The sequence below is a fragment of the Malus sylvestris genome, chromosome 7 (assembly GCF_916048215.2).
Source record: "Malus sylvestris chromosome 7, drMalSylv7.2, whole genome shotgun sequence".
Classification (NCBI taxonomy): domain Eukaryota; kingdom Viridiplantae; phylum Streptophyta; class Magnoliopsida; order Rosales; family Rosaceae; genus Malus; species Malus sylvestris.
In genome coordinates this window covers 965,234-989,671 of record NC_062266.1, presented here as the reverse complement: position 1 = coordinate 989,671, position 24,438 = coordinate 965,234, and the positions used below count along the sequence as shown (strand labels likewise).

Below are 24,438 nucleotides of genomic sequence, written 5' to 3'. Positions count from 1 at the left end.
AAATCATAATTAAAATATCAAACTAATAAATATGAGAAGCCCAAACCTAAATAATCCATTTAACATAGACTTGGACTATATGAATGTATATGCATGTCAAATTTACCTGAGTGGATGTCTCTGAAACGCTTGTCATTTTGTGATCGAGAGCACGTGAGACAAACTTAGACTAAAATAGTTACAACTGAAATAAGCACTAGTCTAAGATTACAGACTCGGCGTTTTGTTTAGGAATAGCCAATTTTACCTAACAATCTCCCCCTTTGGCATTTCCTAGACAAAACCCTCAATCACAATATTACAGACAACTAATAAAATTAACGACCATGCATAACACGTCTGTAACCTGCACACACTTAAACAAGAAAACCTGTGATGTACAAAAGATATACGTTGCTAAAAATGAAAGCATTTATCTATAAAAGCAAGTAACCAAAAACAATCAGGTTTTCGAAATTCTACTTCTCCCCCTAAATATAAGCTTCCTACTTCTCCCCCTTTTTGTCTAGAAAGATCAAAGGCCTTAGAGGTAACCATCGAGTGCAGTCAGCGGAAGATAAGTGAAACATAACAAAATGTGATGGAAAATGATTTCTTTTCTGTGGACTAGAACCTCTTTGGAAGAATAAAAGTGGGGACGAATTCAGGAGGGAAAAGAATAACAAAGTAAAGATCGAAAGAATAAACATGGAAAGAAACGTACATCTTTCATATTGTTAAGCTCCCCCTAAACAAATGCGTTAAAAAATATAATGAAATGCAGCACGCAAATGATATCATTTTTTTTTTAATTGTATGAGAAGCATATAATTGTTCCAACAAGAATGAAAGAGTGCAAAAACACATGTAGTTCTGAATCCTCATTCACAACCTAACATTGTCCCTAAAACATAACATGTATGAGTGTAGTTGCAAGTATAGCCGAAAGTTGATACTACACAAATGTAATTAAGTCTTACATGACCAACTTAACTTTAACCCTTAAGCTCACAAGATATACGCTCGAATTTTCATTCAAAGTGTTTGGGGGTAAGTGTATACGCTCAAAAGATCATTACATGAATGCTCTACCATAGGCTTGCAAATTGATTGCATCTACACACATCAAAAATTACCTTCTTTGGATCAAGTAGGTCTTTGTTAAGGGTGTAATGGGGCTTCAGGTACTCAGTTAAAGAAATGAAGGATATAGGAAACACAAAGTCTAAGAAAACTAATAGAGTAGTTTGAAATGAAACCAAGAGAGAAATACAACAACGAACGAGGTAACTTAGCACTCAATTGAGCGGTTGGATTTAAGACATGAACAACATACAACCGCACAATTCATTTCAGATGATTCTTGCTCTTCATTTAGACCAACACACTTGATTTCTTATAATGCTGGCAGCTCACTTATGATTCATAGTGACTTCTTTTCCTCTTTTCTTCTTTTGCTCTTCATTTGTAGTTGGCTTTCTTCACAAAAAATTTTGCATCGTCAACTTTTAAATAACCTTGAACTCTCTCCTTTGAAAAACGTACTCTACTAGCTTCTTAGTATGGTAGGGAATTTTTAATATAAGAGGTTAGGCAAGGAAAATGTAGGTTTAAGAATAAAAGGCTTACATATAGGCTCAAAAGGGCTAACTAGGGAAAAACATGTAAGGCATTGGCATATATGGCAATGATGGTAAGTCCTAATGCCTACTATCGTCTCCAAAATAGAATAATATATGATACAAAGTTTTGAGAGGTCTCAAAGCAAGTTCTAGAGAAGCAAAACACATAAGATCACACACATGAAAAAAAATAAGAGTGTATGAAAAATGCACACACTATATTTAGGCACAAAAGCTCACATGGGTGCGGGTTTTACTCAAGTTAAACATGTTCAACTCATTAACATTGATATATTATCAACAAGAGGCTATTGTCCACAACAGAGTCAAACATATCATGCTAGGGTCATGTTATCAAGGGAACAAAGCTAGAACTCATACGAAATCATACTTTTCCATTTTTCCTCATACATTTTTTAATTTTTTAATTTTTTATTTTTTTAACAAGAAGAAAGACAAAAAATGCAGTATTTATGCTATATGAACATGCAAGCATGCATTAATGAAAACATTTGCAAAGAGAGAGCTTAGTCAATATAAACAACTTGAAAGTGGAGATAAATTGACAAGTACACCACTTTGATTCTCTTTTCTTCTCCAAACTTGTCTTACTTTTGGAACTACCGTACTTGGAACAGATATAATTCTTGCAATCCGATTAATCTCTTTCAAATAAGTCACAAATTTTTCCTTAAGATTTTCTTTTTCAAAGTTCCTTGAAACTTTTTCTTGAGAAGAATTTTTCTTTCTAAGCTTATTGCACTTAGGCCGGATGTGACCAGGGATCCCACAAAAATGACATATAGGAATGAACTTCCTAGATTGTTTGGGTTTATTAGGATTAATTGAAGTCTTGGTAGGATTTGACACATTTGCAAAGATTGTAGATGTTTCAGAAGTAAGACCTACACCTTGATCAGCACCTACTCTCGAGCTAGGAATATCAGATGCTTTGACAAATCTTGTGATGGAAGAAGAACTAATAGTCTTTTCAGACTCAAATCCTAGACCTCTTTTATCTCCAAAATTCTTTCCATAGCTAAGCATCTTGTCAATTTTTCCCGAACCTATGCTTAATTCCTGAACTTTGTTTTTCATCTCAACCAATTCATCCTCAAGAGCTTTCTTATTAGACGTGAGAGTGCTTATTTTGGTTTGAAGAATATGTATCTTCTCTAACAATGACTCTCGCAGTTTCTCTCCATTGTCCAACTGAGATTGATGCTCAACTTCAGCTTCTTTCTTTTCACTTTCTACAAGTGCAAGTTTATTCTTCAAGTTAGAGTTATCCTTCTTTACTTGCACACTGATGTCATAGAGATCAGAATATTTTCTCAAGACTTCTTTCAAGTCAGGTTCTTCAACAAATGAACCTTCTGTGTCATATCCATCAACAGTTCCTATAAACGCAATCGTATCCTTCTCAGATTCCGACGTAGATGCCTCCCCTGAATCACTATCGCTCCAAGTGACCTTCATTGCCCTATTCTTCTTCTCTTTTCTCTTGATAATGTTTGCACACTCAGAAGCAATGTGTCCATAGCCTTGACACTCATGGCACTGAACCCTATTGTTAGAACTCCTATGTTCACTAGTTCTAGATGATCTAGAGGCTTTGTCATGTGAGACATCTAGAGAACGAAAGTTTTTTTAGTTCGAACCTGAGTTGGTTCGTTGCTCACGACCCTTGGAATTTTGAGACTTGAGAAACCTTCTAATTTGCATGGTTAATTCAACCAATTCATCTTCGGACAAGTCTTCAATTGAGCCATCACTTTCTTCTTCTTTGACAGCTTTGAGAGCAATACTTTTCATCTTATTGGAATCAGGAAGCTCTAACTCATACGTTTGCAGAGACCCAATCAATTGCTCAAGCTTGTAGGTGTTTAGATCTTTCGATTCCTCAATCGCCGTCCTCTTAGCATGAAACCTCATAGGAAGTGATCTTAAGATCTTTTTCACAATCCTATGCTCAGGAATACTGTCACCAAGATTGTGACAGCCATTGACAATTACGCTAAGCTTAGCATAAAAGTCAGAGAAACTTTCACCATCAGACATTGTGATATTTTCGAATTTTGTGATGAGATGTTGAAGTTTGGATTCTTTAACAGTTGAGTTACCCTCATGAGTAACTTCAAGAATGTCCCAAGCTTCTTTCGCCGTTGTACACTTACTTATGTAATTGAATTGTTCAGGCGAAACGGCTGTGAATAAAGCATTCAAAGCCCTTTGGTTAAAAGTGCTAGAGTTACGCTCATCATTGCTCCATTCTTTCCTAGGCTTAAGCTTAGATATAGACACAGAGGACTCTCCTTTACCTTTGGTTTCTTCAATCGTCGGAGGTTCCCAACCTTCTTCAACAGCAAGCCACACCTTGTCATCTTGTGCCCACAAAAACGATTTCATTTTCGCCTTCCACGCAGCATAGTTGTCACCATCAAAATGTGGTGGATGAGAAACTGAACCCATAGTACGATTCATCCTAGACTACCCACGGATCTCACTAGATATTTTTAGTGACCTGCTCTGGTGCCAATTGAAAGTTCTAGGATGGTACTAGTTTAACCTAGAGGGGGTGAATATGTTCCAATTTAAAAATCCAATTCAATTTTCAATTTAATTTTCAGTTCTCAAATTAATTCCACATTCACATCACATATAAACTATCCTACACATATGCAATTATAAAGATAAATAAAATGCGCACACAGGATGTAGGATTTAACGAGGCAAAACCCACCACTGGGAAAATCCTCGGGCTCCCAAGCCAGGACAAACACTAAGAGAAATGAGTACAGAAAGACTTACAAAACTCATCAACTAGACACACATACTAGTAGGCAGTTTTGTCTCCGCGCTTTGCTACTCGATCTCTCTTCAGCCTTCGAGTGGAAGTGGCACGACACTAACGCGGCCGTCAATCACTGTCGCCTCGAACTTTGCAGGATACTACCGCGATCATGCAGAGTGAATGTATGATGTTATGATTTTTGAAAAACAATCAATTACGAAAATCACAAGGCACATTTTCATAATTGATTTCTTGTTAAAGCACGATAAAAATCAGTGATTAAAATAAGAATTAAACTTTTGAAACCGCACAAATGCAAACTGATTTTTCTCTCTCAAAATACTTGAAAACCATTCTCTGTGTCATGGGCTGCTATAAGCTTTTTCTCTCAAAAATTATTTCATAGACTAATAGCAACGTACAATTAGAATATCAATACACATGCCGCATTAGAACAGAGAAAACGAAAACTGGGATTATGATGCAGACTCGTGAAAAAACCTAGAGCATGAAGTAATGTCTTTCCAAAACAAATGACACAGCAACAACTTGAAATCCTTACTCATGCATATGCGGCAGCCATAAACAAAACCACAGAACCTACTTTAATGCATGATGCGCCCAAAACCCCGAACCCTATTGTGCTGCACTCGGTATTATATATGCTCTGTTTAATCCCGTGTGTGTTATGCGGCAGCACTGAAACCCTAACCTAATGCATTTATAAATAGACTGCAGTAGAAGACTTTAACTTGATTTCAAATTCCTTAAGATTGGAATGACATGTTACCAGATAAAAATTAAAACCAATAGGAATTATCAATATCCTAAAGGTGCAAATGTACAGATCAACAAGTAGTCTAGGAGCATGCGGCTAATTAAAAAGACATGGGCTTTTAATTAAGATAATGAAATCATAATTAAAATATCAAACTAATAAATATGAGAAGCCCAAACCTAAATAATCCATTTAACATAGACTTGGACTATATGAATGTATATGCATGTCAAATTTACCTGAGTGGATGTCTCTGAAACGCTTGTCATTTTGTGATCGAGAGCACGTGAGACAAACTTAGACTAAAATAGTTACAACTGAAATAAGCACTAGTCTAAGATTACAGACTCGGCGTTTTGTTTAGGAATAGCCAATTTTACCTAACACGACTCGTAGGTGATTGGCGAATTATCACCTATCTATTACGTGAAAGTAGTATTGAGCATAATTATATTACATCCAGTATTGTCGTACAAACCTTTTCATTTGGTTCCGACTCTTGTGCAATATAGTGCCGTATAGGTCATTGTAGTGACTCCGGCTAGATTGACTTTTGAGCTATGAATTCAGCCGTACAGACTACCACAAGGGTTTCGGCTAATATGTTATATTTCTATGAAGTTATTCTCACCTGAATTACTTACTCTGTTATATCTTGGCATGACATACATATGAAGATGATTATGTGAAGCATGATTTGAATTGATATATATATATATATATATATGCTTATATTCTAATTCTGGAAAAAATTATACATGTTTTACAGCGAGGGGTTAGAAATGTTGATAAATGAATTGATTTTGTAAAACATTTGTTTTTACCCACTCACGTTTCCTATTTTGTGCCCCTCCAAGTTTTAGGTAAGCTTGCTGTTGGTGGTCTTGAAGACTTCAACGGTTCTGACATAATAAAATAATTGTAGGACACTTTATGGTACTGTATAACTAGTATTTGTCCTACTGGACTGCGCCTAGACTTGTTATGCTATGATTAGAAGTAATTACTTTTGTATCTTACTCCTAACACTTCTTGTTTTCTAGTGCACTCTAATAGTTTCGGTTTTTAATTATTCGTATATTTCTTATCCTTAATGCTTCCGCACTGTGCACATGGTTACGTCACCCTCACGTGACAGCCAGCATGCCTTGATCTCGGTCGGGGTGTGTTAACGAGCCCAACTACTTTCAAAGGCCCAATTGTCACATATTCGAGAAATTTTAAGAGTGTAAAATGTAATTAGATGAATGCTACTTATATATATTTTTTTTTCTTTCCATTTCTTACCCTTTTCACTCATAACTTGACATGCACAACAAATGAATCGGAATGAAAACAAAACTAATTCCTATTAAAACAATGTACAATTAGGAAAAGTTGAAATCTAAACCATTTCCATTATCAAATTACCCTTGTACAAAATAAATTATATTTTTGTTCAAATGAAATACAATACATGGTTCTATTCCTCATATTAATCAAGATTATATGGTTCTAAATTTTTTTTTGCATATAAAATCTTTATGAAAAATTATATACAAATCAAGATTAAATTATAGTAAAATGAATGAACTAATGAATTATGATAAGTGAAAAATAAATTAATAAACAGTTTTTGGAGAACAGATTAATAAACCGCAAACCCTTTAAAAAAGAGTTATTCAATTTAAACACAATCCTCCATCTATGCTCACCCTTCTATAACTCTTACACCTCATAAACTCTATGCGGGATAGCTTGTTCTAGTTGACACTCCGAACTATCACATTTTCGTCTTGTTACCTTCTCTTTTGAGTCGAGCTACTTAGTTACCCTCCATTATGAGGCACGAGCTTGACAACCACATAGAAATATCCTTTCAAGCACTCCTACAAGAATAGAATGTTGATTCCTTTGTCGACAATCAATATAAAAAGTATATTCCCTCTAAAATATTTCCTCGTAACAAAAAGAAAATCTTCAGTCGTTTCATTTTTCTCCCTCAACAAAAACACAATCTCAATTCAATTAACTCAACTGGGAGAAGTGGGAATTGTTACTTTTCATGGTCATGAAAATTCCGCTCTTTCATATATTTAAGTTAAATTGATAATATATGGAACAATTAAAGTAAAAATAAACATGGACATATGGAGTATTGAGTTGAATAATTGACTGGCAAAACATCCCAATCTGCTTGGGAGTTTCGGAGTGGTGGTGTTGGTCCGTGTTTAAGGGTACTTCTGCTGCAACAAGAGTAAATTGTAGTAATGGTTCTTTAATTTTAATTAAATTGGAGAAATAATTTTTCAACTAAAAATCTATTACCATCCTCAACTTATCAAAATGTGTAGCTATGATCATTTTCGTCAACTTCATCAAAATTTGGTTAAAATAAGTTATGTTGGAAAGATCATTGCTACAATTGCAGTCTCTCAACTCATCAAAACGTGTAGTTGTGGTAATTTTCGTCAACTTCATCAGAATTTTGTCAAAATGGCTGGAATGACTATTGCTACAATTGAGGTCCCTCAACTCATCAAAACATGTAGTTATGATCATTTTCGTCAGAATTTATCAAAATAAGTTATGTTGGAAACACCATTGCTATAATTGTGTTAAAGTTGAGGGACAATTTTTCCAGTTGTATTAAAGTTGAGGGACCAATGATAATGAATTTTTAATTGAGGGACCATAGATGCACATTTTGATGAGTTGAGGGGACCAAATGTAATAAATTTTTAGTTAATTAATCATTACTCTAATTAAATTAAAGTTAAAAAACTATTGCTATAATTTACTTATGAAACAAAAGTGGTGAATTAAGAAAATATTAAAATAAAAACCTTTTATAATGGGTGCCGATAGAAATTGGGGTAAAGATGGTGTTTAACAGAAGAAAAGTAAAAAATGAGAGAGTGAAGTTTGCTGGAAGCGGAGGGGGCTCTCAAAGCGAACAAAGGCGGGAACTTGCAACCACCTCCGAAAATGGCAACCATGGCGGCGGAAGAAAACCCACAGCAGAAACAGGAACTTGCAATGGGTGAGGAAGAAGACGACGACGAGCATGGTGCCAAGGAGGCAGTACTCCAAAAGTACTTCCTTCAAGAATGGAAGCTCGTCAAGTCCATCTTAGACGACATTGTTTCCAATGGGCGGGTCTCCGATCCCTCCGCTCCCCACAAGATCCGATCCATTGTAACGCTCTCTTCCATCCCTCTTGATATTTGCTGCATTTTTCAAGATTGAATTTTTGGTTTGAACCCATTTGGAATTTATTGTTATTAGACAATAATACCATTTTTTTCCTTTAATTACTTTGTGATTAGAGACAATTTTAAGTGAATAGGAAGTGAAATTAGTTTGCTTTTTTGAAGTTTTTTTATATCAAGACACCCGTTTTATAGTGCTGTAAAATGAATTTGTTTTGGATTTGTGGGATGCACCCAATTGCTTGTATTTAGGAGTAGGGGTTTCTGATTGGACCCGTTTTGATCAATTCAGAGGTGAGCTAGTGCTTACACTGCTCCAAGTTGGTTTATTAGTTTTTCTTTCGAGGCATTATTCGATGGGTGAAAATGTTTTTGTTCTACACTAAAAATTTGCTATTTGTTCCTTATTTGTATGCAGATGGACAAGTATCAAGAACAGGGCCAGCTAGTTGAACCGTACCTGGAGAGCATTGTTACCCCACTCATGTTTATTGTCCGCTCTAAAACAAGCGAATTAGGTGTAGCTTCGGATGAAATTCTTGAAGTAATTAAACCTATATGCATCATTCTTTATTCTCTGGTCACAGTTTGTGGATACAAGGCGGTTGTCAGGTTCTTTCCGCATCAAGTCTCGGACTTGGAACTTGCTGTGTCTCTCTTGGAGAAGTGCCATCACACAAAGTCAGTGTCATCACTGCGTCAGGAAAGTACAGGAGAGATGGAAGCTAAATGTGTGATGCTTTTGTGGCTGTCTATACTCGTGTTGGTTCCGTTTGATATCTCCACTGTTGATACTAGCATTGCAAACAACAGTAATCTTGGAAAACTTGAGCCAGCTCCTCTGGTATTGAGGATAGTAGGGTTCTCCAAAGATTACCTTTCAAATTCAGGCCCTATGCGTCCTATTGCTGCTTTGCTGCTCTCGAAGCTTCTAACACGCCCAGACATGCCAAAGGTTTTTTCCAGGTTTCTTACTTGCATACCACCGCCTACTTTAGCATTGCATGCGTATATGATAAAAATTGATTCAAATTCCAGCTGAGTGCGAGCTGTGATTACACCTTAATATTTATGGAATATAACCTTCTAGCCAAGATAAATGAGTTAATCCTCTCTTGTTTTTGTTTCTGCATCACTATAAATTTGTTAAATTTTTTTGGAGACTTCAAATTTATTACTGGTTCTACAGCTAATACAACAACAAACAACAACAAAGCCTTTTCCCACTAAGTGGGGTCGGCTATATGAATCCTAGAACGCCATTGCGCTCGGTTTTGTGTCATGTCCTCCGTTAGATCCAAGTACTCTAAGTCTTTTCTTAGAGTCTCTTCCAAAGTTTTCCTAGGTCTTCCTCTACCCCTTCGGCCCTGAACCTCTGTCCAGTAGTCACTGTTCTAAATTCATTTTCATAAGGATTCGACGTGATCATGGAGTGCCGGCTGTCGACTACCTGACGCCCTCCCCCTCCTCCTTTATCCGGGCTTGGGACCGGCAATGTAAGTACATAGGCGGAGTTTACTGGTTCTACAGCTAATGCTTTGAATATAAGATAGTACGAACGCTTGATGTCCAGCAACTTAGAATGTGATAAATTTAATATGAATACTCAACCTTAAGTACTTGTACATTACACACACATACTGATGTGCATGTTTCTGTGATAATTTCTTTCTTAGCTCTTAGTTGTAATTCTGGACCACTCTTATTGCTGCATTTGCTTACCCTTTTCTTATACATTTTCTTCTTCAGCTTTGTTGAATGGACACACGAAGTACTATCTTCTCTTACAGATGATGCCATCAATCATATCCGGTTACTTGGAGCTACAGAAGCACTGGCTGCTATTTTCAAGGTTTGCTTAGACTTCTTTGTAGTTCATACGATCTGAACCCTAACATAGTTTGCAATTTAGTTGAGAAAGCTTATTTCTAAGGACCAATAACTGTGACCCTTGAGCAAGTATGATGATTTTTAAGAGGATTGCAAGTTGCGTATTGCATTTATGTTTTTGATTCTCTAAACTGATATGTTTATTTATTTATTTATTTTCTTTAACTTTTCAATGGAAAATTCAAGTTACAGGGTAAATCCCTACCTATAACTCAGTTTGCGTTAGACCAAATTAACGAGATTCTCGTTAAAGTTTTTCTTCATGGAAGTTTTTGTTGTTTTCAATAATTGGACTGTTTCTCTGCACCATGCATAATATAACATCTAGTGGCCTCTTTATGTCATGGGATCGTTGCGATGTGAAGAGATGCATTTGACATCCCCATAAGACTTATAACTCATATGATTTTGTTGATGCTCATTTTGTGTGGAAAGGCAGTACATAGTTTCTTCAGTAATTTTTGATTCTTGGATGCTTGAATGCTTGAATTTCAATATAATGCTTTAAAATTAAATGGTGATAAAATATAATGCCTTATTGTTTGAGCGGTAGGTCTCGGGTTCGAGACTTGGGAGCAGCCTCTCCATAAATGGGGGTAAGGCTAGCCGACATTCACCTCTCCCAGACCCTGCGTAAAGCGGGAGCCTTGTGCACTGGGTACGACCTTTTTATTGTTTGATACTGAGTCAGGAGTCCGGTTTTTTATTGTGGGTTGCACCAAATTGTTGTTCCTCTTGAGTCCAACTGTCAGATCAAGCGGTCAGAATTTGTATTCTAGGAGATAACCTGGGTAATGAATTTCATTAAAGGTCACCATATCAAAAACTATGCTTGATATATTGAGAAAGCAGTAACAATATTATATATTAAAAACTGTGCGACCTACTTTGTTTTATGATTAAATATATTCATTCATTTCCACTTTGAGGTGTAAAATTTTGTTTAACTTCTGATGCAGATACTTCAGTTGACATGTTTTTGAATATAAACAAAACTGCATTTTGTTAAGTTATGGAGATTGTTTTATGGATGCTGCATAGCAGAAGTCTATTTTCTAGAATGATTGTCATTTATTTTGCCCAGGTTATTTTAATATTTTAGTATCTTATATACCATCTTAAATGGACAGGTTGGTGGGCGGAAACTCTTGCTTGATGTGGTTCCTATTGTTTGGGTTGACACCTTATTGTTGATCAAGTCTAGCAATGCAGCTAGGAGCCCATTGCTGCGCAAGTATCTGATGAAATTAACCCAGAGAATTGGGCTTACTTGCCTTCCTCATCGTACACCTTCATGGCGCTATGTGGTTAGAAATGCTAAATTCTTTATCCTTTCCATATTTCTAACTTAGTTTTATCAATAATAAGTTGTTTCTGTCAATGTTTAAGATACTTAATTTATTACACTTGTAATTTTCATTACAAATGGTATGTATTTCCTGTTGCATGACCCACCTTTTGGTATTTTTCTTTTCAATTTTTATGCTCTTCTTAAAATGATCCGAGTGTTAATGAATAAGCTGCTTAGAGTACTTAAAAATTCAAATACCAGATGTGATTCTGCATCTAGAATTATAATCTTTTTGAATGGGACAGCATATTAAGCAATTCTTTGCATTTTACAAAGTACCACACTACGGATTAGTGGCCTTTGTAAAAAACCCTTATATGTCCTGGATAGTTTTGTTTTTTCTCTGATGGCTTTCTCTTGCCTTAATCTTGTACTTTTGATGCAGGGGAAAACAAGCTCTTTGGGAGAGAACATAACTTTGTCTGCATCTGAAAAAACTGGTCGATGCAATTATGCTTTAAATTCTGAGGATTCCAACTCAGAACCAAGTTCAAGCTGCCAGCAAGATGAAGAAATGGATGTTCCAGAAGTTGTAGAAGAGATTATTGAGATGCTACTTACTGGTTTGAGAGATACGGTATGTTTAAATGCATGAGATTTCATCGAGAACTTGGTTACTTTGAAGTTAGTAGCTCCTGCTGTTAAAGTTTCACTGACAATATGGATCTCTCTTTTTCGTTGGTCTCATCTTGGTCATTTACCTGATCTTTCTTTAGAATTTTATTGGTTGGAACATTGCTGGCTTTCTGATATAGTAAATAACCTTTGGAGAAGCTGCCATTCCTCAATATTCTGCTTATCTGCAGACATTTTGATCTTGCCTTTTAACCAAACTGTTTGTTATGAACTTGAAAAGCCAAGCCCATCTGCATAACAGCTTTGAAATGATTCTCCTCACATGTGAGTTTATACAGACGAACTTAAAGGATTATTAGTTTTACTTGCGAGATAAACAAAACTGACTAAGTCTGATTTCCAAGATGTGGATGATCTGGCTGAGGCATTCAATGTTGGAATGAGAAATCACACTTACAGAAAGTCTGATCCATTAGATGAAATTACCTTGGAAATGAGGAACACTATGTTGCTGTGGTAAATACTGAGGAGCTGTTGTTCAGTTTATTTCACTGGTTTATCCTCTCCATCACCTTTTTCATTAATCCATGAGGTTCAATGCTCAAAATAGTTGGATCATCACATTTTCTGTTCCCTTTTGAGATGCAAGTCCATTATAATTGACATGAATTCCAATAAGCCTTTCTTTCAGCTTGTTCTATAAGTTTTCTTTTTGGTTCTTCCAAAAGTTTTAGTCTCTTAGAAAACTAAAACCAAGGGTTTCATGTGCATGGATAAGGTTGCACTAGAGAGCAACTCAAGTTGCTAACTTGCTATTGATTCATCCTTGTTTTGGATATTTTGATTTTCTTTTATTTTTTCCACTGTCATATGGTATGTACTTATTACTAATAGCATTTTTATGCAGGACACTGTTGTGCGTTGGTCTGCTGCAAAAGGTATTGGCCGCATTACTTCATGTCTTACATCTGCCCTTTCAGAGGAGGTCCTGTCATCTGTGTTGGAGCTGTTTTCTCCAGGCGAGGTATAGTTTGGTTGCTTTGTTTGGTATCTTTTCCCATACTTCTACCATTCAACTGGTTAAAATGTCCCTGCTGGAAAATCTTTCATGCTTACATGGATTTCTGTAATCCTTTAAAACATTGCATCTTCACGCCCTTTCATTAGTTGTGAATAATTGTACCAATTTTATTTCTCAAAAAGCTGTACTGATGTCTTACTTTTTTAGGGTGATGGGTCATGGCATGGTGGTTGCTTAGCACTGGCTGAATTGGCGCGTAGAGGGTTGCTCTTACCTATCAGCCTTCCGAAAGTTGTACCTGTTGTTGTGAAGGTTGTCTGGAATACCGACTTATAAATCTAGTGTATATTGGCATTTTTGTTGAACTGTAGCAAGTGTATAACATATATGGTTGATCACTTGATCCACTAGCGAGCAATTTTCATCAATAATGAAATGATTTCACATTTACTCTAAATTTGAATGCCTACTTTCTTTTCCTTTAATTTTTTTCCCATTATGTCATAGTGATCTAGGTGTAAGTTGTCATGAACATATACTTCCTCTACAATGTCGTATTTGAAGTCTACTTTGGTTTTGTGAGCTTTTATGGAGCTTCAAGCTTACTACTAGGTTGTTCTAATGTGGTGCTGTTTCTCTGTTGTAGTTGGTGAAAGATTAATGATTGATGTCAAAAGTTGAACCAAATACGAAATATAAATTCTTGGCTTGTAGAGAAATAAATTAGTACTGATGAGAGTACATCTTCTAATTAGGCACTGCATTATGATATTCGAAGAGGTCCACATAGTATTGGATCTCATGTACGGGATGCTGCAGCTTATGTTTGTTGGGCTTTTGGCCGTGCATATTATCACACGGATATGAGAAATATACTGGACCAGCTTGCACCACACCTTCTGACAGTGGCCTGCTACGACCGTGAGGTACTAAACTTTCATTATTATATGATTTGAATCATTATTTCGTACCACATTTGTTTTATGTTCTTATATTCTAGTTTATGATGCTTAGGTTAATTGTAGAAGAGCAGCTGCTGCAGCTTTTCAAGAGAATGTTGGAAGGCAGGGTAGTTACCCTCATGGAATTGACATAGTGAACACTGCAGACTATTTCTCACTTTCTTCACGAGTAAACTCTTATGTTCATGTTGCTGTCTCTATTGCTCAATATGAGGGTTATCTTTATCCATTTGTGGATGAGCTGCTGTATAACAAAATTTGTCACTGGGTAGGCTCCAACTTGAATTCTTTAAGGTTTTTAAATTCCCTACAGACTACTTTTATCTATCATTGTAGATCTTATGTTTTACACAATGTCATCAGGATAAAGGTTTGAGAGAACTTGCGGCTGAGGCTCTTTCTTCCCTGGTTAAATATGATCATGACTATCTTGCAAACTATGCTGTGGAGAAAATAATTCCTTGCACTCTCTCATCTGATTTGTGCATGCGCCATGGAGCAACACTGGCAGCTGGGGAACTTGTTTTGGCACTACACAAGTGTGGTTATGCTCTTTCTGCAGGTTGCTACTCTAACCTCTTAGAAATATAAGTAAAAGATTACGATAAGTAAGATAAAACTTGATAGTTGTGTCTATCTTAGATTAAAGTGTTTCTTATGCAATTAGATTTAAGCAGAAGGTTTCAGATCCAGAAACATTTTAGAAGTACAGTTTCTGGAGCAAATGTGAATTGAGTAAACTTTCTTAGAAATTGACTAGTGTGTATGTTTATATATTTTCCGGTAGGTATCAGGATAAGGAAGTAGTATTGTTGTTCAAAAAGTAGGTGCAGTGGGATAAGAGGGCGAGAAATTATAGGAGTGAAATCATAGAGAAGTGGTTTCAAATGTTCTTTTTTTTTTCACTGTTTTTTTCCTTAATGTTAAAAACAGTTTTTTTTTTTTTTTTTTTTTTTTTTTTTTGTGGCACTACTACTGAAACTTGAAAGACATGGTTGCTTTATGACAAAAAAATAAAAAACAAAAAGGTTTGACAGAACTAGGTCACACAAAACAAAGTCTTTGCTTGCCAAGTGTATAGATGTTGTACCAAAAGCCTAATCCATGAGGAGGATGTTATAAAAGCCTAATCCACGAGGAGGATGTTATAAAATGATGTCTGGAAGGCAACTCATCTGAGGTCATCGACAGCATAGCGTTCCTAATGTCTCCCCTTCAGATGGTTTTCAATTTTTAAAGTAAAATATATCCTTTTGTTTTCCAATTCAAGCAAAGCAGTTATACAGGGTTTGCTTTTTACTTTTCTTTTCCGGTCTTTTTTTTTGGTTTTTGGGGGGGGGGGGGGTCCCATTTCCGGTGGTGGGGTGCAAGATTGGTATTTTTATTGCATAAGCCATTACTGTTTTGTTAAATTGGTGTTTACAGATAAGCAAAAACGTGTTGCTGGTGTTGTGCCTGCTATTGAGAAAGCACGCCTTTATCGTGGAAAAGGCGGGGAAATAATGCGTGCAGCTGTTTCCCGCTTCATTGAATGTTTATCTATATCATCTGTGTCACTGCCTGAAAAGATAAAACGTAGTCTGCTTGATACTCTTAATGAGAATTTGAGACACCCTAATTCGCAAATTCAGGTGGTTATCCTTAAGTATTCTACCTAATTGCTTATTATTATATTTTTTTCATTGTGATATCTAATTGTTACTCAAGTTTTTTACTATTATATGCAGGATGCTGCAACTAAAGCTCTGAAGCATTTTGTGCAAGCCTATCTGGTTGCTGGGTCTGTTGGAGGTACTGGTGATATAACATCAAAGTACCTGGACCTCTTGAGTGACCCAAATGTGGCTATAAGAAGAGGGTCAGCACTAGCGCTAGGTGTTTTGCCATGTGAACTTTTCGCCCATAGGTGGAAGGATGTGCTTCTGAAGCTTTGTAACTCTTGTTTAATTGAGGTGCAAAAGGAGTTCTGGATCTTCATTTCCTTTCTCCTGTTTTGCGCAAGAATATCAGAATGATGATCTCCTAATTACATTTCTCACCTACAGGATAATCCCGATGATAGAGATGCTGAAGCACGAGTCAATGCTGTCAAAGGACTTGTGTCAGTGTGTGAAGCATTAACTCGGGAAAAAGAACAATCTGGAATTGATGCCGTGGAGGGTGACATGTCTTTGTTTATTCTCATCAAGGACGAAATAATGATGACTTTACTAAAGGCTCTTGATGACTATTCTGTTGATAACAGAGGTGATGTGGGTTCTTGGGTGCGTGAAGCTGCTATGAATGGCCTTGAGAGATGTACATATATCCTCTGTAAGAGAGATTCTGTTGGTCTTACTGGAAGATCAGGTCGAGTCGATTCTGCACTGGAGTTGCAGAATAGTGATGACATTAACCAGCTGCAATCATTGTATGATGCCAATCTTGCTACAAGTATAGTTGCTGGAATTAGTAAGCAAGCTGTAGAGAAAATGGACAAACTGAGAGAAGCAGCTGCAAAGGTTCTACAGAGGATTTTGTACAACGAGATAGCCTATGTCCCGCATATACCGCACAGAAAAAAGTTGGAAAAAATTGTTCCTAACGGAGCTGATTTAAAGTGGGGGGTAAGTATACACATGCCACTTCTGTACTATTGATTGGTAATTGAAGTTCTTTGACGGAGAGCCTATCCTGTGCTTGCTTGTAGGTGCCAACTTTTTCATATCCTCGTTTTGTACAACTGCTTCAATTTGGCTGTTATAGCAGATCAGTGCTATCTGGGTTAGTCATCTCTATTGGTGGGTTGCAAGATTTTTTGAGGAAGGCATCACTCACAGCATTGTTAGAGTATCTTCAAGTTGTAGAAAGTGAAGACCAGAACGAAAGGTCCAGAGAGTATATGTTATCTACTGACATGCTTTGGGTTCTCCAACAGTACAGGAGATGTGACAGAGTCATTGTACCTGCATTGAAGGTAGTGTCAGATGAAACCTTATTTTGAGAAGTGAGACATTAATTTTTTGTTTTACAGAAATTATGAAGGAATTCTTGATTACATGCGCTGCTATTAGGTGACCAAATTTATCTTTCCCTCGTATTAGTGGAATGGCGAGACTAGTTTTTATTATTTTTATTTGTTGATTACTTTATTCTTTATTGTTTAACAGCTTTGATAGGTGGTGTTCTTAAGTTAAGAATAAATCCATAAAGTCTGATATTGTGTTATCACTATATCTGAAGTGAAACCACATCGTTGTGAACAATGGCGGAGGCAGCTAAAGGCCTAGAAGGGTCAGCTGTTCTCACCATTTGAAAAATTAATCTTCTTTTGTGTTGTAATTTAATGTGTATCATCTTTGCTTATAGCTGACCCTTTGCAAAATTTGACTTCCCTTACTTTCTCTTTACTCATCTTTACTCATCTTTACTCGCTTTGTCTTTGACCATGTGCTTATGGGTTGGTTATAGGCGGTTGTTTATGTCAAATTACAATAACAACTTGGTTTACATTTAGCATTTTCATCAAGTTATAACTTTGGAAGGTAAGAATTAATATAAGATACTAAAACAGTAATATTGGAGTTAAATATCTTAACAGTTATGGTTATTTCTTCAACACATAGGAAGTTTGCAAGTAAGCTTCTTTTAATCTTATAATTATTTGAATTTGACCCTCCTTGACGTAATTCCTGGCTCTGCCATTGGTTGTAAATATAAAAAAGCAGAGTTAAATAATTTCTTAGCTTCTTGTTTATTCTTACCTGAGACCTTGACCGATTTCAGAGAGATGATGCTCTGGCCATTTATTAATGTTGTTTCCTTTGGCTGATCATAAGTTCATAACCTATTTATTGCAATGTTCATCTTCCTGCCTTACTTGGTCAAGTTCTTGATTGTAATCGAAGCTCTTTGGTATTGCAGACGATTGAGATTCTTTTCAGCAAACAGATATTGTTGAGTATGGAGGTTAGACCTTTGCCAGATTAAAAATTTTCAATGCTAAGTGCATTTTTCCAGTTTCATATATATGGTTTTGCAGCCAGTCTTGTGATTATAAACGCCATGAGGATAGTTCTGATTTATTTGGATCTCGATTTCAATTTACAGGCTCATACACTTGTTTTTTGTACTGGTGTTTTGGACTCTCTGGAAGTTGAATTAAAAGGGTCAAGGGACTTCTCCAAGCTATATGCAGGAATTGCAATACTTGGATATATTGCTTCAGTTTCGGAGTCCATCAACACTCGGGCCTTCTCACATCTTCTCAGTTTTCTTGGCCATCGCTACCCTAAGGTTTGTGGTTCCCATGAAATTTAATGATATGGATCAAAACCCGAATCATAAATGCACCGCTGAAGCAGGTCAGTTTCAATTGTATTTTCCTTATGAGTTCATTCTTCTTTCCTCTACCCAGATACGGAAAGCTTCTGCTGAACAAGTTTACCTTGTCCTCCTGCAAAATGAGGGTCTTGTGGCCGAGACCAAGGTGGAAAAAGCGCTTGAAATTGTTTCAGAAACCTGCTGGGAAGGTGACATGGAAGCAGCTAAAATCCGAAGGTTGGAGTTGTATGATATAGCCGGTCTCGACACAGATATACTTCGGAAGGCTAGTAGCCGAGAATCGAACAAGGATAGTAACAGAAAGCCAACAACAACTACAGATGAGAATGCATCATATTCCTCGTTAGTTGAGTCATCTGGGTTCTGAATGTGTAAACTAATGCCTTGTTGTCTACTGCTGGTTGAACATGACCGTCCTTCCCTATTGTTTGCTGTAGTTTCGTTCTTCAAGTGTGCTTTCGAGGTGCTGAGAGCTCTTTTATTTTTTTTTGTAGTCTCTTTGGATTATGTAGCTTTCTTGACAATTTTATTGTATTTTATTATTTTGAGATAATAAAGTAAATATTCGTAACTCTGCTACGTGCATATTCTGATTTTCAACTTTCTCAGTTCTATTCCTTAAGATGACCAGATCGATCAACTTTCATATATATTTCATTCGACAACCAGAAAAAGAGATCGATAATGATTATTCTTCATCATCGTCAATGTGTGCAAGGTGGCTACTCCAACGCATGAAGTCTTATTTTTATTAAAGAAATGATACAAATAATGGTAGAAATATGTGGTCGTACCCAGTGCACAAGACTCCCGCTTTACGCAGGGTCTGGGAGAGGTGAATGTCGGCTAACCTTACCCCTATTTATGGAGAGGCTGCTCCCAAAATACTACAACTAATGTTTACAACTAATAGATTACAAGTTACAATAGAAATTAAAATATCGGTAGTGTTTGATTGATATGTAATTATGTACGAATACCCTACATGAATGTCATATTTGCACACGAACAGTGCCTCTTCCAATCATGTCATGTTAGCATCCAATGCACGTCCTCTCAACGGTCAACATCAGGTGTCTGATGCCTTGAATTATCATCAACTGTAGGAGAGTGCCAAAAGTCACATTCATTCAAATATGGATCTGCCTGTTCATACGGTACAAATCACTTTCATATTTGCAAAGAGACTTGTGAAACTAAATACATTGAAATTAATTTATTTTTGGTAAATTACAAGCCAGGGCTAGGGTTTCATAATACGTTGCGGTTTCAATATACAGGTTTGTGTGTCAAACATTGAAATACACAACTCAATCCATTGCTGCAGATGATTAATGTAGGTTACAAATTTTGTATATCTGTTGGCCTATTTATAGTAAAACTTGATTACTTCAGCTAAGAGTTCCCAAGATTGTACATGCATGGTAGCTAGGCTCCACAGTTGATGAAAAGTTTCTATTTATGCTTCAATTGATCAGTGGAAATTACTGTTGGAATTGATGGATATGGTAATGAAATCTTATCTTAGGGTACGAATATGTCTCCATCTATTTGAGAAATTGCACAAGAGAAAGAATTTTTTTTTCAAGTTTTTACCTAAAATAAACAAGAAGAAAAATTATATGTTGATCTAGAGTATAAGATATTTTGAACTTTATAATCGTTAAATTTTATTTTTTATATTTTTGATCAAAGATCTAACGATTAATATGTTCTAAATATACTATCCTCGAAGACATCATAAAAAAAATCCGTGAACGACAATGTATTCCTAATGTGTGCATGAAAAACAGGTAAGCCTCTTTATTTTATTTGTTGACAGACCAAGCCAATGGTATTTTTTTTCTCAAAGTAAAAGTAGTACAAATCAAATTACACAATTAGGGAGCCAGCCAAATGTGATTTGATTTGATTTGGTTGCTGTGAATAAGTTTTTCAATGTGTCGAGAATATTGTCAGATACAATAGGTGTCATAATACAATTAATTGTAATATTCTTTTAAGTTTCTGATACAATCATAATACATTAAATACTTGATATATTGAATCGTATTCCTGATACACTGAAAATTTTATCCTCGTTGTACGAGGTCCAACTTGCTAGCATAGTTGTTTCGAAAATAGTCATGGACATGGGAACTCAAAAGGCTGAAGCTCAATTTCCAAAAACACATGCACTCGTGTAGACTTGGAATCATTAAACGATGAGCATGGACTATAGTCAAACAAAAAACTTGGAAATGAAGAAAATTGGAGTATTTTTTTAACTCTTAATGGTGGTTTAGGGTTTGGTTCTTAATTGCTTGGGCAATTCATTCCCTTATCTGAGCATCTCGATTCTGCTAACTGACTCTAGCTAAAATTTAGAAAAATGTCAAAAAAGAGTAACTCAATTAGGCGAAAGAAAATTGATGGTCTTCCTCAAAAAAAGAAAAATTGATGGTTGTTTTTTAGATTAAAAAATTAAAAAAAAACAAAAAAACTTGATTAAGAATGGAACATACATGTCAAATTTGAGTCACCTTCAATACACGGGATTTTTTTTTTTTTATATAGTTCTTTGGTAAGTGCACAACCATAAAAACAATTTTTTTTTTGATCTAAACAACAGACAATGCTCTAATATTTGTTGACTATTAACCGTTACGAAGTATCATAGAGTGAGAAAATGATCAAAACCAGGAAAATTCTCCTTGACAAAATCAGAGAGTGCCGATCACAACTAGGAAAAAGATGGAGATGATTGAAAGATAGTAGAAACAAGTGGTGGAAGAGAGTGAAGAGACCAAGACCAGGATGCCACTTGTAGATGCAAATTTCTTTCTCCTTGATCTTGGACAATATTGCACCTACAAAACAATTAACACATTCGGGTCAAGGCCAAGAGCCTCATGCGCCCACGATGAATGGGGGGGCTTTGGTCGAAGAACCTCCGATGCCAAAGTTAGAATTTAGAGAGAAAAATGTTTAGAGAGTTTTTGAGAGTTTTGCAAGAGTATGAGAAGTGTCTTTTGGAGAAGAGAATAGGGCTTTTATAGGGGAGTGAGGTCTTGGTGATTCAATTTAGCAATTAATATATTAATTAGGTATAAATATATTAATTGGCTAATTATCATAATAAAAGAAATGTTTTGGGAGGTTTTGGGAGGTTATGGAATGAGGATGGATGAGACAAATTTGAACTTGTTACCTATTTTGAGTACTCCTAATTTGGTTGATGGATGATTCTTTACTGCTCGCGTGTAGGAGACCCGGTATGCCTCGAGGGTAAATTTGTCATCTTCACCCAAAAATCCATTTGTCGCCTTGTGATTATTTTTGGCTCCACAAATGCCCCCACACCTGCTGGGCTGCTTGTAGGAAATGGCAGCAGGTGTAGAGATCTTCTTGCTTTAGGACTGCTTCATATTTTGATGTAGATTCCCTCTTTAATATGAAATTAGATCATTCTAGGAAAGAGAAATAAATTTCTCTCAAAGAATATTTAAGCCCACCTTAAGTGGGTTGTTAAATCAACTTTGGAGAACGATTTATTCTACCCTACAATAAAGAGAAAGCTTAGAGGATATTTGTTCCCCCTCCCCTAGCAATCTTCTACACTTGCCTGTGCAAAGGACCATCTTTCATTGCTTTCTTCGTCTTCTCCGCGCCGCACCGATGTAAGGAAAACTTAATTCTCCTTGTCTTCTTCTTGGGAGGTACTACCACGGGGCAGCTGTCGGGGTGGTATGGCACGTCGGCTCGCAGGAGCCAGGAGTCAGCTTGTTATGGGCCAAAGATGTGGTGTGGTAAGGGCCATTGCTTGTGCTGCTCGACTTAATTGAAGCCAAGGATTAGCTCGGCATGGGCTCAGCTGCTGTGGATGGAGCAGTCAAAGATAAAGCTGCCAAGATCGAAGCTGCTGAAGATAAAGTGTCGGATGAGTGAGCTATTAAGTGCAAAAGTGGCTGCTGCCCCTGACCATTTGCTGCCTAGTTGATCTTCAAGCATTCGATCTTTTAAGTTATGTGGCTTTCTCGCACTGGAGAGTTTATCCAGATGGGTGTCGGGGAATTAGTTTACCCTATCGCACTTGAGAGCAATTAGTTTACCCTCTTGCGCTGGAGAGCAATTAGTTTACCCTTTCGCATTGGAGAGCAATTAGTTTATCCTTTCGCACTGGAGAGCAGACCCTTTTGGGTGTCGGGGAATTGGTTTACCCTCTCGCACTGGAGAGCAATTAGTTTATCTTTTCGCACTGGAGAGCAGACCCTTTTGGGTGTCAGGGAATTGGTTTACCCTATCGCACTGGAGAGCAGACCCTTTTGGGTATCGGGAATTGGTTTACCCTCTCGCACTGGAGAGCAATTAGTTTATCCTCTCACGCTGTAGAGCAGACCTTTTTGAGTTTCCGGGAATTGGTTTACCCTCTCGCACTGGAGAGTAATTAGTTTATCCTCTCGCACTAGAGAACGAACTCGTATGGGTTTTTAGCAGTCATTGTGGACAGCAATTGAGCCATGCTTGTGAATAACTTTTTAAATCTTCATTGAGAATAAAGAAATAAATCAACTGTGCTGGAAGGCAGACACTGCATAACAAGCTAGATAGTCTTCGGCTTGTGAAGCCTTGTTTGTCGAGCTACTTGAAACTTCAAACTTATTTGAAAAAAAAAACCCAAACAAGGTTTAAGGGGTGATGGAGACTTCCCCTTCTTGTGTAGGCTGTTTCGTTGACTTGTCAAGATACTCATCACATCGGCCCTTATTTGTCAGCTTCTCAAGATACTGCTTCCACTTCAGGCAGCTGTTGGTAGTGTGGCCTAGTCCTTGATGGAATGCACAATACTTTGTATGATCCATCCTGGTAGGATCGCCTTTCATGGGTGGCGGCGGTTCGAACCAAGGTTCGTTCTTGAGCTTGCGGAGAATTTGGCCGATTGGAACTGTGAATTTGATGAATGTTTCAGGCCTTGAGTCTTCTCTGGTTAGGGAACGTTCCATATACTTCTTTTCCGACTCGTTTTTATTAGACTGCTTGGCCTCGTCCCATGGTGCATGCTTTTCTGCCAAAGCATACGAAGCTGTTAGGGTTAGTTATTCTCCCATGATCAGTTTTACAAATAAAGGATGTTCGGTGGGAAGTCCATTTCTGAATGTTGCTGTTGCTATGTCTTCGTTGCACAAGGAAGAAAATATCGGTAATATCGGAAATATCGGTAGTCCGAAAACACGGAAATATCGATGGAAATATCGGGATAATATCGATATCGATAAAAATTACATGGAAACCACGTAAATTGTAAGAAAAACTTGGAAATTTTTAATGAAACTTTGCAGGATGTTTATTTAGTCAATTATCTATTAGTTTATCACAAAAAATTGGAAGGAAATGCATTGCATGATGGATTTAACTGATTTAAGTTGATTATATAGCGAGCTGACAAACATTCTGAGTGTAGAAAATATGTAGTAATTAATGAAAGAAGTTTAAACACACCATAATCATTTATATATAATTAATTAGTACAATATTGGGAGGTTTTATTTAAGATATTAAAAAGAAAGAAAAAGGAAGTGAATAAAATGATGAAGAATAATGTGCCGAATTTGACACTTTAAATTTCTTACACATAATCATGCGTCTAGGCGTTGAAGTTCCAAATTATAGTATATCAATTAACGATTGAAAATCAATACGTTGAATAAGACTAAACTTTAATTTGGATGCCGATTATGTTTTTTCAAGTTTATATAAAGTAAAAGAATTAAATTTTGGAAGCCAGGAGTGTGTCAATTGTTTTATAATTCGTCCGAATACATATATCAGGTTGCTACTCAACGTAATTTGAAAGTATATCTAGTGCAAGGACTTGTCTTTTTTTGTTGATAAGCAAAGGGTTTGTAGTTTTTTTTGCTAAGCAGTAGAACATATTATGTTTGTTTAATCTTTAGCATTTGATCGTTGTCCAC

The 24,438-nt window shown here is 36.5% G+C and overlaps 2 protein-coding genes across 2 annotated transcripts; one reads left to right on the top strand and one right to left on the bottom strand.

The window, feature by feature from the left end:
• Positions 1-356: 356 nt before the first annotated feature.
• Positions 357-4,073, bottom strand: LOC126628872 (uncharacterized). The gene is made up of 3 exons (XM_050298735.1): positions 3,263-4,073; positions 2,226-3,145; positions 357-416 (listed from the first exon to the last, which is right to left on the bottom strand). The coding sequence occupies exons 1-3, from the start codon at positions 4,071-4,073 to the stop codon at positions 357-359; spliced, it is 1,791 nt and encodes a 596-aa protein (XP_050154692.1).
• Positions 4,074-8,042: 3,969 nt separating this feature from the next.
• On the top strand, positions 8,043-19,058 carry LOC126628607 (tubulin-folding cofactor D-like). The gene is made up of 17 exons (XM_050298362.1): positions 8,043-8,350; positions 8,783-9,330; positions 10,114-10,216; positions 11,385-11,561; positions 11,991-12,182; positions 13,089-13,205; positions 13,410-13,514; positions 13,958-14,128; positions 14,217-14,432; positions 14,528-14,726; positions 15,590-15,795; positions 15,892-16,116; positions 16,210-16,770; positions 16,854-17,120; positions 18,068-18,112; positions 18,254-18,439; positions 18,561-19,058. The coding sequence occupies exons 1-17, from the start codon at positions 8,141-8,143 to the stop codon at positions 18,852-18,854; spliced, it is 3,822 nt and encodes a 1,273-aa protein (XP_050154319.1). The 5' UTR covers positions 8,043-8,140; the 3' UTR covers positions 18,855-19,058.
• The last annotated feature ends 5,380 nt before the right edge of the window (positions 19,059-24,438 follow it).